The sequence below is a fragment of the Betta splendens genome, chromosome 16, assembly GCF_900634795.4.
Source record: "Betta splendens chromosome 16, fBetSpl5.4, whole genome shotgun sequence".
In the NCBI taxonomy this organism is placed as follows: domain Eukaryota; kingdom Metazoa; phylum Chordata; class Actinopteri; order Anabantiformes; family Osphronemidae; genus Betta; species Betta splendens.
Window position 1 is genome coordinate 662,179 of NC_040896.2, and position 14,590 is coordinate 676,768.

At 42.9% G+C, this 14,590-nt stretch overlaps 1 protein-coding gene across 10 annotated transcripts in view; it reads left to right on the forward strand.

The window, feature by feature from the left end:
• fbn1 (fibrillin 1) overlaps window positions 1-14,590 on the forward strand; it is a 64,472-nt gene that overhangs the window by 23,927 nt on the left and 25,955 nt on the right. For 7 of the 10 annotated variants that reach the window (XM_029128813.3, XM_029128809.3, XM_029128812.3 and 4 more), the window contains 18 exons: window positions 1,803-1,925; window positions 2,219-2,341; window positions 2,444-2,569; window positions 3,117-3,239; window positions 3,446-3,568; window positions 3,679-3,846; window positions 4,472-4,540; window positions 4,636-4,761; window positions 5,575-5,697; window positions 5,785-5,943; window positions 6,035-6,106; window positions 6,202-6,327; window positions 6,451-6,573; window positions 12,359-12,484; window positions 12,574-12,690; window positions 12,773-12,898; window positions 12,978-13,097; window positions 13,667-13,792. In XM_029128813.3, coding sequence (XP_028984646.1) covers window positions 1,803-1,925; window positions 2,219-2,341; window positions 2,444-2,569; window positions 3,117-3,239; window positions 3,446-3,568; window positions 3,679-3,846; window positions 4,472-4,540; window positions 4,636-4,761; window positions 5,575-5,697; window positions 5,785-5,943; window positions 6,035-6,106; window positions 6,202-6,327; window positions 6,451-6,573; window positions 12,359-12,484; window positions 12,574-12,690; window positions 12,773-12,898; window positions 12,978-13,097; window positions 13,667-13,792 — 2,199 coding nt within the window. The other 3 variants (XR_008692955.1, XR_008692954.1, XM_055503522.1) reach the window with 3 other exon arrangements.

Consider the following 14,590-nt stretch of genomic DNA (forward strand, 5'->3'; position numbering starts at 1 on the left):
ATAACCCAACTGGGCACCTAAAATAAGTTAATGAACTAAACTAAGTAAGACCACTGGACCAAATGCTTACCAGAAAATTACCCTCAGCACACAAACAGAGGAACATATATACTGGCTGATCAGGCCAGTAAAACACACAGGGGTAACTAAAGGACAAATACCTGCTAAACTCAACAAAAGACATCAAAACACAACAGGACAATCAGTACAGAACTAACACTTATTACATAAATCTAAAAAATCAAATGCAAATGACAATTTAATAGAATACAGAACGAAACCAACGGAACCAAAAACCTCACTCTCCCCGTAATAACCATGGCTAGTTTTTAAACAGCTTGGTCTGCTTTTTATTATTGGCATTATTTTCAGAAAGTGCCTAATTGTGCTGTGTGGCAGCACATGCAGCCATCACAATCATCTTTAGTCGTTCATCTTTATCTTTGTAACATTAGGTTTGGTAAACTTCTTTTTTGATACCAGCTTTTTTGAATGAAATTAAAGCAGGGCTTATTGCACTTGAGAAACGTTGATACCAACGTTCATTTTACATTTGAGCGTGTGTTTGAGCGTGGCTTGAGGGTAATTAACACACCTTACTACTTATCTTTACAGGGACACACACACAGTCCTGCTCTAGTGCTGAGTTCTCAGGCTCTAAGCCGGTATTGTGTTGGTGAACGTTTCACATGGTGGTTTTCACTGAAATTAGCAGCCATAATGCTTTTAGCCCAACGCAGGCTTTCTCCATTGTGTCATGTAGTTGATCGTGTCCACATTCATTGTGTTTTCTTACCACCGGTTGCTTAATGGTGACCCACATTGGTTACGCCCTACCCACATAAACAGCTTTATGAAGTGTGAGTTACCCATTTAGTTGTTCTCATTAATTGTTGCTGCCCAGTTATTAGAATCTAGAGAGATATACATACTATTAGTTAGCACATACTGAAGTATGTTTATAACCACACTAAATAGTCCAGTATTTTATTCATTGGCAAGGGATATAATTATCATGTTTTTTTAATAAAATTCTATTTAACATTATATATATATTCCTGAAATTGAAATCTGGGGTGCTGAGCAAAAACTAATTTAAGAGGGTCTATAATGAGCTGAAACCTTAAATAAAAGGTACAACTATTTGTGGCTCTTTGTGTGTAGAAGGAAACCTTTGCCTAAAATAAAGAAAATATTCTGTCATGAGAGATGTAAATCACACATATATTTTGCCTTTCTATCAGCAAGGTCAGCCTTCGGAATCACAGATCTCATTTCGGACATTGTTGGAATGCTCGATATTGAAGTTGCACAACTGTGGCTCAAACAGTTCGGAGCTTCACACTTTTCATGTGCGTGTAAAGCTGCGGTACAAGTTGAGTCTTTGCCTTGTAAATTTTTGTTGAGTGTGGTGTTCAGTAAAATCAACTGAAAAACGCCAGGTCTGCCAACCATAGAGGATCACTCAGCTCGTAATAAGGTTGGTCCGTTTCCTTTGAAAACTGGTCGATCTCTGATCTCAGAGAATAAAACCACTGAAGCAGGCCATATTCTGGTATATTTTTGGAATTTGCAGCAGGCCAATTAAAAACGTATCGTGGGCCTCAGTTGACCCTTGGGCCGTAGTTTGGACACCCCTGCGTCCAAACTAGGTGGTGAGCCATAATAACTTGCCATTGTCCCTGCTGCTGTCTTTTATATATCTAAATTCAAGCACTAAGAACTGATGAATTTGCAGACGCAAACCGTCAGAGCATCAGTTTATTTTCTACATGACTTTTTGTGTATTTTCTTATTGTCAGATATTAATGAGTGTGAAATTGGAGCCCATAACTGTGATCCACAAGCTACCTGCACCAACACAGCTGGCAGCTTTAAGTGCAATTGTGCCCCAGGGTGGATTGGGAATGGCCTCAAGTGCAGAGGTAAATAGTTTATATAGTCTTCATATTATACACTGTATCAAAATATAGGGAGTGAACATTTGTGTTATACTTTGCATCCAAGAAATTGAGCAATTTCAACTTAACTATGCTTAATTTCAAAATACCAAATATGTAGTCAATGTTGAATCAACATTGGCCTGTCTAACAGAAGTACTTCATATTCTAGACCTCAATAGTCCCAACTAATGGACTGATTATGGTTTTGATCTTTTCATAGACATATATATATTTTTCCATGTAATGACTGTTATTGTACTTTTTGTGCATTTCAGACCTGGATGAGTGTTCCAACGGGACACACATGTGCAGCAGTAATGCTGACTGCCGCAACACCCAAGGTTCATATCGCTGTGGTTGCAAGGAAGGATTCTCTGGAGATGGATTCTTCTGCTCAGGTCATACTTTCTGTACAAAACAGCCCCTTAAGTTTATTATGTATACACAAAGGCATAGTGTTTTTACAGGCTGTGTGTGTGTTTATGTGATCACCGCTACAGACACTGACGAGTGTGCAGAGAATGGCAACTTGTGTGAAAACGGCCATTGCCTGAACCTGCCAGGGGGCTTCCGCTGTGAATGTGACATGGGCTTCTTTCAGACACCCAATGGCAAGGCCTGTGACGGTATGATGACAATAATTAGACCTTTAATTTCTACATCAGAACTCTGGTTTGTGACAGCACTGACAAATTAATCTATGTTCTAACACTGGATGTATCAGGTTAAACAGATACAGATATTGTAAACAGGCTTGAGAAATGTTTTTATTCTTTTTTTTTGTAACTTGTACACATTGGCATTGGACACATATGTATGGTAGAAGACATTAACAGATGAATTGGAGATTTTGTGTTGTCCAGGATTCAGATATCTAAATAGCCAACTAACAGTAGTTGTTTTACATCCCCAAAGAACCTGTTTATTTCTGCCTTGCTCTGCTCAGGCAGATCTGGCTAGTAATGGCTTGTGTTCACTCATGTGGAAGAGTACAATTGCATAACCTTGGGTGGCGTGTGTGTGCCTTTTTTAGCCCCAGAACTGTCATTTTTTGCCATTCACCTCCACTTCCTATTGCTGACCGCAATTTTCCACCATGATCCCATGATCCACAAATCCAGCTGGGCCAGTTGCTCTCCTCATCATCATTTTCTACCTGTGTCTCTTTTACAGACATAGATGAATGTACCTTTGCTGATATCTGTGTCAATGGACGCTGCCTGAACATGCCGGGACTCTTTAGATGTGAATGTAATGCTGGTTATGAGCTGGATAGGAGTGGTGGCAACTGCACGGGTAAGTCTAGTCAGCACACCAGAAGCCAGAAGTTCAGAAGCCTGCACCCAGTTATGCTCTGCTCTTGAGCTCACTATATAATGGTGTAAGGAATGCTGCAATATCAGTGAACAGTTGAACATTGCAATACCAATGAAAAGCCCCTGCTTCTTTCCTTGCTGTTAAGATAAAGAAATCTCTTTGATTGATTTGTCTTTCTTTCTCAGATATCAATGAGTGTGCAGACCTGAGCATCTGCATTAATGGAGTGTGTATCAACATCCCTGGAAGCTACCACTGTAACTGCCCACCAGACTTTGAACTCAGTCCCACTCGAGTGGGCTGTGTAGGTAAGATTCTATACATTCTTATGCTTAATTTGATGCACATCAGAGGTTGGGTTTTTCAAACCTTTGAGTCATGAATTCATTGACTGACCCATTTGGTTATGCTTCTACAGATACTCGTTCTGGAAGCTGCTTTTTAGATGTTCGTCTCAGAGGAGATGCATCAGAAAGCTTAGACTGCTCCAATGAGATTGGAGTTGGTGTTTCAAAGGCATCCTGCTGTTGCTCCCTAGGCCAGGGATGGGGAAATCCATGTGAATCATGCCCTCCTGTTAATTCAAGTGAGTCATCCCAATTTACTTATTGCTTGCAGTGTGAGTGTTTATTTTTATACAGTATGTCAGTTCAATGGCAACATCCTTTAAGCCTGGACAGGGACATACAACCAAGTTGAGAGCTATGAGTTGACATAGCATGCCTTGTGACAGCCACAGTGAAGTTACACAGATGACAATAATAAAGTCTCTTTTTCTTAATGTTTCAGCTAAAAGTAATATTGCAACAAAGCTAAAACATGGATACTGTGTGATAAAATATGAGTCACACTAGATAAGGTGTGAGCTAGCCACTCTGCCAACATGCATACATGCGGCCTTGGTCTCATTATTCTGATTATGTGTTTGCTGGTAAAAATTTATACAACTTTGCCTACAGGTTCAAAAAATTACGGGGTATGACTCATGCTTTTCAAGTCATACTTATGATACGTCTTTCTATGACAAAACACAACTTTTTCTTTCTGCTTTGTAATTCCGAGTGAATGCAGACATGTCCAGTCTGGGCTTTGTGAATAATTTGAGCTATTAAGACTGATCCAAACTTTTCAGTCACCTTGCCAACTGAGATGTTAAATACTGCAATAAAACAAACTTGAATACGGTTTGTATGTTTTGTTTTGTGTTACAGCTGAGTACAAGACATTGTGTCCGGGAGGAGAAGGCTTCAGACCAAACCCCATCACTGTCATCCTGGAAGGTCAGAGCACAATGATATAATTTGTTTCTGTACAGCTGTGTATTTTCCTCATACACACACAGTTTCAATAACTGTTTCCTCCCTCTTTCTGACAGACATTAATGAGTGCCAGGAGTTGCCTGGTTTATGCCAGGGAGGATTGTGTATCAATACCTTTGGCAGTTTCCAGTGTGAATGTCGTAGAGGATATGCACTCAACCCAGAAACAAGAGTCTGTGAAGGTGTGCACGCACGCACGCACGCACGCACGCACGCACGCACATTAAAACACAGGTGACCTAATACTCTTTATCGCTTGCCCTGGAATGTTCTTGTGGAAGGAAATTGATTCCATCCGTCAAGGCATTTATTCAGCAGCACATTGCAGCAGAAAGAAAAAAAAAAGCTGAAATTCAGCAATGGTTCATTCTAGCTTCATTACATGTCTGCTCCAGTCTTCCACTAACCCAGCACATCTCAGTTAGGATGATGAGACAGCTGAGTACCTATCTGTGTCCAGAGGAGCAGGGCTCTGATGTGGTCAGCCCTCTCCTTAGGGAAGTACACCGAGTCCCCTGGTGGCAGGCTAGAGATGACAGATTCAGGAGAGATGAAAGATAGTGGCGAAAAAAGATAAACAAGGCTGTTTAGAAAGAAGAAACAGGAACATTGAGGAGGGGGGCTAAGGGAAGGACAATGACATGTGGTTGGTGGTGTTTCAATTAGCATGTGTTTGTTGGATGAGAGAACAAATGCAGCAACTCCTTTGTTAAGTCCGGAACTGCACATCCAGTATTCTTCTAGTAAACCAGTAGTTCAGCTGGTCTGGGTGGAACAAGCCCTGGGTGTGCTACTGTATTTAGCAGTAATGTTTATGGAGAAAGCCATTACATTACAAGTTCATTATATAAAAAAAATGTGAATGAATAAATAAACGATAACATTTATATAAAATAAACCAAATTTTGCTATAATGTTTTACAGTATCTTTACCTTCTAGAACATAGTTAATAATAATAATCATTTTCATAAATATTGCTTCTCTCGGTGCGCAGATGTCAATGAGTGTGAACACCCAGGTATCTGCGGCCCAGGCCAGTGCTACAACACTATCGGGAACTACACTTGCATCTGCCCTGTGGACTACATGCAAGTAAATGGAGGGAACAATTGCATGGGTAGGTCTTCACCCTCTACACTTATGACTGTACCAAACACATAAAGTAGAAAGTGAAATTTTGGGTAAATTATTCATATTAACACAGATATGAGGAAGAGCTTCTGCTACAGAAACTTTTACTCCGACAATCGGACATGCGACGGTGAACTGACCTTCAACATGACCAAGAAGATGTGCTGCTGCTCCTACAACATTGGCCGTGCTTGGAATAAGCCCTGTGAACAGTGCCCTGTTCCTAGCACTGGTGCGACATTATACACAAAATAGGCTGCTACACGTATTTGTTCAATGAGTATTATTTGAAAGTGAGCTTGTATAAATTCATGTTTACTCAGATGAGTTCGGGGTTCTCTGTGGCAGTGAGAGACCAGGATATTACATCGACATCACCACTGGACGGGTCATTGGTATGATTTTTCTCATTTTAAAACTTTTAAAAATGTTACGAAAAGCTTGTTTATGTTCCTATCTCAACCACTTTTTTTCTTTCCTTATGTTCTAGACATTGACGAGTGCAGGGAAATTCCAGGAGTGTGTGAAAATGGCGTGTGCATCAACATGATTGGCAGCTTCAGGTGTGAATGCCCCATCGGTTTCATCTACAATGACAAGCTGCTGATTTGCGAAGGTAAGGCGTGCAGTCTGTAGACTTTAAGTTTGGACACAACACCCAGTAAATGTATGAATTTAGTCATTTCTTTTTATGTAAAGGCGTTACCACTGAACATACTATATCTATCCTTGTGGTTAGATATCGATGAATGTCAGAATGGACCCATGTGCCAGCAGAATGCAGCCTGTCTGAACATGCCAGGAAGCTACCGCTGCGAGTGTAAACCTGGATATCGCTTCACCCCCACTGGACAATGTCTAGGTAAGCATAGGTCAGACCATATGTGCTTTACTAAAGTGAAAGACATCCAGGTGTAGCTAATAAAGTGGCCAACAAGTGTGTGCTACAGTTTTTGTCTGGTTATAACGGGTCAAGCATCAGAGGCAGCACAGTGACATTCATTCACTGTGAATGAAACCATCCTCCCTGTGTCCATGCGCTGGCCCAACCATCCCTCCTGTGCTCTGTTATTGCTTGTTGATGTCTTTTACTCTTCCCCTCCCTGGTTCTGCTGGAGTTTTCTTCCTCGTTAGAGAGGGAGTTTTTTCTCTCCACTGTCAAATTGTAATTAAAGGCTTGTTGTATTTGGGATTTGTTGGGTTTAGTCGTTTAAGTTCTTTAAACCTTATCTTGGAAAGTGCCTTGAGATAACCTTGATTTGGTGCTATATAAATAAAACTGAATTAAATTGAATTCCAATTCAGAGAAAGAATTTTACATGGTAGGCTTGTTTTTACGGAAGAGAGAATTTGAAGCATGTGTTCAACTGTTGAACATGCTCTGCTTCCTGCTTTTCATATGAGCCCTAGAATACGAACAAAGCAAGGTCCCTCTGCAATGAGGCAAAACTAAAATTCAGTCTGGAGACAATGTTGGTCTTAAAAGCATGATTTAAATACTAAAATATAGTGATTTAACAAAATAAATGTGTATTGTACAGTACTGGGCACGCTAACACGTTAATCATGTTATTTTCCTTAATAATATTTGGAAAGTCCATTGCTCTGAATACAAATACAGACAAACGAAGGGTCACAGGAGGAGCGGGCTGGCAAAGCTGAATCTGAATTAGCTGAATCGAGAATTCGAGACTGAAGTATCACTTAAATGCAATACACACCATTAATGCCAGCAAATCACTCACCTAAACAAACAGCGGAGAGAGACTTTGGCAGACTACATGGAAGTAGTGTGCGGGAAAAGTATAATCAAAACCAAGGCAAGCTAATAAATGCCATAGCTAACAAGCTATGTAGCTACCAAGTAGTTACCTATAAATTGCAGGACGATTAGTGTTGGAAGATGTCGGTCTGAGAGCACTTGTGAGCCTCCCTCAAGACCTATCATCAAAGAAAGAATACACGGGGTGTATGAAACGGAGAGGACAATAAAATCGATGGCATTTCAATGGGCACTAACTGTTGCGCTCACCGGAGGGTAGTAGTTTTAAAATAAAAATGCAGCATGCTAAATAGAAAAGAAATTATTTATGCCAACATTAGCAATTTCAACTAATGCCAAATGATTCTTTCTCTTTGTTCGATCGTCTTGCATATTTTATTCTTGCATAGCAAGACTTTTCAGATTTTCTATACTTGACATGATACCTGTTTGGATATGTAATACTTTAAGCAATAGATTCTGTTATTGACCATAAATGAATGACTGCCCAGAGCTTGTTTGATCATCCAGCCTCAACTCTCACAATGTCTCATTATAATGTCAGATTAAAGGAAAAAGATGACAGTGGAACAAGGCTTTGTAATGTTGCTGTTTCAGTCAGTGCAAGTCTGCTGGTACAGCATTAAGTAAATGATTTTGATGATGTTTAGTATTTTAATATAAGCGAATAAAAAAATTGACCTATTTTATGAAAGTTAGATAGCAAAATGTGTGTAATGTAAGGATAGGAAAGGTCAATAATTTTTATTTATTTATTTATTTATTTTTCTCCGGCACTGGTCGAGCTGGCTGCTGGTCACAACAGCTCCTGTCCTCTTACTCCTATTTATTACTTTCTTCACTTATTTAAGTTTACCTTTCTAGTGTTTTGTTAGTAACATTAGTGTACACAACCTGTACACAGCTTTTCTATAGTTTTTCTAAGTTTGGCGCAGTACAAACGCTGTTTTAAAGCTACGATGTGCGTCGGGGTCAGAGCGCGCATTGTTTACACCGCGGAGCAGCTGATCCCGCTGCGCAGCGCCGTAGTTCTGCCCAAAGACAGACACGAGATCACCGCTGAGGTGCTGGTGAAGTCCCGACGTGGGCGCCGCGCCCGAAAGCTACGACGGGAGAAAACGAGACGCTTCAGGCCCGCTGTCCCCTCCGTTATCATGGGGAACGTGACATCTCTCCCCAACAAGATGGACGAGCTCGCGGCGCTCACACTGTACCAGCCGGAGTACAGAACGAGCAGCGTCCTGCTGTTCACGGAGACCTGGCTGACGTCACTCATCCCGGACTCGACTGTCGCACTGGACAATTTTTATCTGCTACGTGCGGACATAACGGAGAACAGCGGTAAGAGGAAGGGAGGGGGTCTGGCTGTGTTTGTGAACATCAGGTGGACATTGCACTGTCAAAATGAAGCTGTGTAACAGAGACATTAAGCTGTTAGCGGTGGGCATGAGGCCATTCTACCTGCCACGAGAGTTCACACATGTTATAATAATTGCTGTGTACGTCCCACCCTCCGCTAACGCTGACACAGCTTCTGAGACCCTGCTCTCAGTCACCAGCAGGCTGCAAAGACAGCACCCACAGGCCCTCTTCCTGATCTCTGGGGACTTCAACCACACACCCCTTCAGCTGCCCTGCCTACATACACCCAGTATGTGACCTGCCCCACCAGAGACAATAAAACACTGGACTTATTCTACGCCAACACCAAAGAGGCCTACGCTGCATCCTCCCTCCCACCGCTGGGCACAGCTGACCACAGCTGACCACAACATCCTGCATCTCCTGTGTATAAACCTGTTGTACACAGGCAGCCGGTGGTGCCCCGCACAGTGAAGAGGTGGACGGCTGAGAGCAAGGAGGCTCTCAGGGACTGTTTTAACACCACTGTGTGGACGGAGCTCTGCGACCCACATGGGGAGGACATTAACGCAATAACGGACTGTGTAACGGACTACATAAACTTCTGCTGTGAAAACACAGTTCCCACCAGGCGAGTTCAGTGTTTCACCAACAACAAGCCATATTAAAGCTCTGCTAAAGGAGAAGAAGAGAGCATTTAAATCAGGGGACAGAGAGGAGCTGAGGAGGGTGCAGAAGGAGCTGAGGAGGAAAATCCGTGAGGGGAAGTCCAGCTACAGGAGGAAGATGGAGGAGCAGCTGCAGCAGAACAATGTCAGCGAGGGGTGGAGGAGCCTGAAAACCATCTCAGGCTTCAAAGCTCCACACCCACAGGCTGAGGGGGACCTGAGCTGGGTCAACGAGCTGAACTCACACTTTAATAGGTTTGACCAAGCACCCACTCACACCTCCCAGCAGCTGCATCCAAACCATTTGTCACCTCATACCACTGGATTACCACCCCCCAAAGCCCTTCACACCTTTACACAAAGCCCTCTACCCTCAGCCCTGACAACTGGTGACTCATCCCAACAACACCCCCTTACTTCACACCACACTGAGACACTCCCTCAACCCCTATCCTTCTCCAGCACCCAGGTGAGAAGTGAGCTCAGGAAGATCAAGGCCAAGAAAGCAGCTGGACCAGACGGCATCAGCTCCAGACTCCTAAAGTCCTGCGCAGGCGAACTGTGTGGAGTTATGGAGCATGTCTTCAACCTGAGCCTCAAGCTGAGGGTGGTACCACAGCTCTGGAAGACCTCCTGTGTGGTACCAGTGCCCAAGACACCGCACGCCAAAGACCCCAGCTGTCACGATCGCACAGATGAGGACCCACATGCACAGCACGACACAGCTTGGAAAGTGATAGGAAGGTTTTATTCCAGGTATGCTGGTTCAACGAGGACAGTCAGAGACGGCGTCAGGGACAGGCAAGGTTCATACACGAGAGAGATTACAATACCGGAATCGTCGAGCGTCAGATCGTGGTCAGGCAGGCAAGGTCAGCAACAGGCAGAACAGAAGACCAGGGCAGACAGGACAGGCAGGGATAAAGCAGGCTCAAAATCAGCAGTCGGGAACAGGGTACACGATATACGGCCGGACAGGATCAATGAACTGGACTATGACGAGGTACACACAAACAACGATCTGGCGGGGAACTGAGGACACAGGTGGTGGTTAAATACAACGTGACTTGATTACTGATACTAAACAGGTGTGTGTAATGAAGACCGGTACTGACAGGGAACAGCTGTGACAACGGGTAAACAGGAAGTAAAGCAGGAACAGAAACAGAAACCGGGAGTGCTACCAAAATAAAACCGGAAATGGAAACTGGAACCAAAATAAAACAAGGAACAGAGCCAGAACCTGACACCAGCAGCTTCAGACCAGTGGCTCTGACATCACACCTGATGAAGACACTGGAGAGACTGGTCCTGGGTCACCTCCGCTCTGCGGTGGGAACCTACCTGGACCCGCTGCAGTTCGCCTACCGACACAGCATAGGAGTAGACAACGCCGTCATCTTCCTCCTACATCGAGCCCTTTCCCACCTAGAGAAGCCCGGCAGCACTGTGAGGATCATGTTCTTTGACTTCTCCAGTGCCTTTAACACCATCCAGCCGGTGCTTCTGAAACACAAACTGGAGGAGGCTGGTGTGGATCTTCATCTGACGGAGTGGATTATGGACTATCTCACAAACAGGCCTCAGTTTGTGAGAGCCAGGGACTGTGTGTCTGACACTCTGACCTGCAGTGTGGGGGCCCTACAGGGGACTGTACTGGCCCCCTTCCTCTTCACCCTCTATACGTCAGACTTCAGACACAACACGGACAGCTGTGTTCTGCAGAAGTTCTCTGATGACTCTGCGATCGTCGGACTGATCACCGATGATGATGCAGAGTACAGAGGACTCACTCAGAACTTTGTGGACTGGTGCCAGCGGAACCACCTCCTGATCAATGCAGGGAAAACAAAGAAGATGGTGGTGGATTTCCACAGACAGCAGCCTGCTGTCATACCACCGATGCACATCCAGGGAAGGGACATTGAGAGAGTGGACTCTTACAAGTACCTGGGTGTGCATCTGAACAATAAACTGGACTGGACTAATAACACGGATGCACTGTACAGGAAGGGTCAGACAGACTCTACCTGCTGAGGAGACTGCGGTCTTTTGGAGTGAGGGGCCACTCCTGAAGACCTTCTATGACTCTGTGGTGGCATCAGCCATCCTGTACGGTGTGGGGCAGCAGCATCACAGTGAGGGACAGGAAGAGACTGGACAGGATCATCAACAAGTCCAGCTCTGTCCTGGGACTCTGGACACGGTGCAGGAGGTGGGTGAGAGAAGGGTCATGGCTAAACTGACATCCATCATGGACCAGGTCTCTCACCCACTGGAAGACTCACTGTCTGCTCTGGAGAGCAGCTTCAGTAACAGACTGATCCACCCTCGCTGTGTGAAGGAGAGATATATAGATCCTTCCTACCTGCTGCTGTCAGACTGTATAATCAGAACTGTTGACCACGTCCCACTACAGTCACTCACCCACTACTGCATCAGTGGTTTATATAGCAACCTGCTCTGCACAATATTTGTGTAAATCTGTGAACAATCATGTATATTCTTACCGGCACAAATGTGCCATAACCCTGCAATGACCTCATACTCACTCTAACTGTACTGTACTGCTTTGTACTGTGCCAACACAAACTGTTCTGTTCCTGTATTCTCGCTCATCTGTACTGCTGTTGTGAGAAGTAATTTCCCCACTGCGGGACTATTAAAGGTTTTCTTATTCTTATTCTTATTCTTATTCATATTCTTATAAGATCTGTAAAGTACCAGAACAAGAAAATGATACAGTAAGTACATCAGCAGCTGAAACTGTCTTGTGCCAGTCAAACGAATTTATTTTGAAGTATACACTAATATAATTGTTCTCCTTTTTTCAGACCGGAATGAATGCACTGAGAACCCTGGCATATGCAATCCTGGACAGTGCATTGACACAATTGGCAGCTACCGCTGCATCTGCCCCAATGGCTTTAAACCAACACGAGACCAATCCATGTGTATAGGTAAGCTGTCCTTATTCCTATTAATTATATTTTTTTTTACATAAGATTGCTGTCTGAGGAAAAACAGCTTTCATATACTTTGTTTTCAGACATCGATGAGTGTGAAAGACAGCCTTGTGGCAATGGGACCTGTAAAAACACCGTGGGCTCCTACAACTGTCTCTGCTATCCAGGCTTTCAAAACTCACACAACAGTGACTGCATAGGTGTGTGCGTCTTTGGAGGGGAAGAAAAGGCAAGAGTGTTGTTGTATTCATTGACATATGTTGTTGTTTGTGCCTTGATCAGATATTGATGAGTGTTCAACGCAGAGGGGGTTATGTCGAAATGGCCATTGTGCGAACACGATGGGAACCTTTTTCTGCGTTTGCAATGATGGCTATGAGCTGACTCTGGATGGCCGACTGTGTTCAGGTAAGGACCAATCACATGTTTAGACTATTATTAAAATCATGTTTTACAGTCTGACCCCTGTATATTCCTTCTTTCTCAGATATTAATGAATGTGCAGTGAATCCAGGCACATGTGGTGCAGGAACTTGTCTGAATCTGGTTGGCTCTTACAGGTGCATCTGCCCACCTGGTTACTATCTCCATGAGGAAACCTGTGAAGGTAAAGCTACTTCATCATGAGAATGCAAAATTACAATTTGATAAAATATTCTTGCATAAGTGAATGGCATCTTAGGCCAAGCAGAGAAGACCTGCCAATAAGCACCATGCTCACACAAACTGTAAGTACATACAGAATAATTAAATCAGCTCTGCTTACTGTAGGTGATCAAGATTTAAACAAGCCACTTCGCCACATTGTCATTCTTTTTAAATTCCCCATTTCTACTCAAGATCCCTCTTCTCCCTTTCAAACATGGGCATGGATTCAACAAAGAACATCTGGATTGTTACATACAGTGGGGCTGATGAAGCGATATTCAGCAAACTTCAACACATTCCTGCATAGCACTATGTTCCTGGAAGCAAGGAGGAACTGAACTCAATTCTCAGCATGTTTAATATCAGTAGCTACATGACATTAGTGTAACTATATTCCCATTTAACATATTTAGATGATTTTACCATGCATGACAATGTTACAAGACAACATAGGTTTACAAGATTATACCATTTAGATTTTGGGAGGATTTGATTTGGTGGTTGATGCTATGTCTTTTTCTGTACCAGATATTGATGAGTGCTCCCAGTCTCCTGAGATCTGTAAATTTGGAACCTGCTCCAATACTGAAGGAAGCTTCATATGCTTGTGTCCCAACGGCTTTCAGCTCTCTGCTTCTGGGCGCACATGTCTAGGTAATTTTGTGTGTGGCTGTAATAAAGAGAAGAAACAAGGCTATTAAATGACCTTCTTCTTCAAGTTATAAATGTAAATATTAATAATATTAAAAATTAATGTAATATATTTTAATAACTGTATAGGCTGTTGAGTGTTAATGAAGACTATGGAGCAGTCAGTGCACTTAAGCTTTTTGTTTCTTTATGAAAGCTCATTTTGTTCCAGCTGGTTTTCTCTCATCAAGGCCAAGGGCAGCTTTGACCAAATCACTTTTCCATTTTGTCATGCATATATGTGTGTGTTTATACATTCATGTGTTGGTTGGGAGTGTGCTGAGTCCACTGTTAGGGAGTTCCCTCTCCAAACACTGAAGCAGTGACATCATCATTTCACTGAGGCAGTTTGAATTTTTACAATTTATTTTTTCTCTCGAGTGTCAGAAGTGCTCCAATGAGGGTGGAGTCTAAACAGGAGGAGCCGTAATTGAGATCAGACACCCTGTTCCTCTGAGAAAAGTCTTTGTTTTTGTTAAGAAAAGAAAAAATAATATTGACAGTGGTGAAAATAATTGGGTTAGTTGGGTTAATAAGTGGGTTTTGTCTCTATTTAAATCTTTATACATTATCTCTATACTCAGAACACATGCCAGCCATTCTCATATGGATTCAATAAGTCACAAAACTTAATACTACAAAACGAAGGTAGTTTGTATTATTATTTGCAATTTTATCATATAATTATTGCTTCCGGCATTCACTGTTATGTTGTTGTAATCTTTATCACAGTGAATGCTTCCAGCATTCACTGTTATGTGT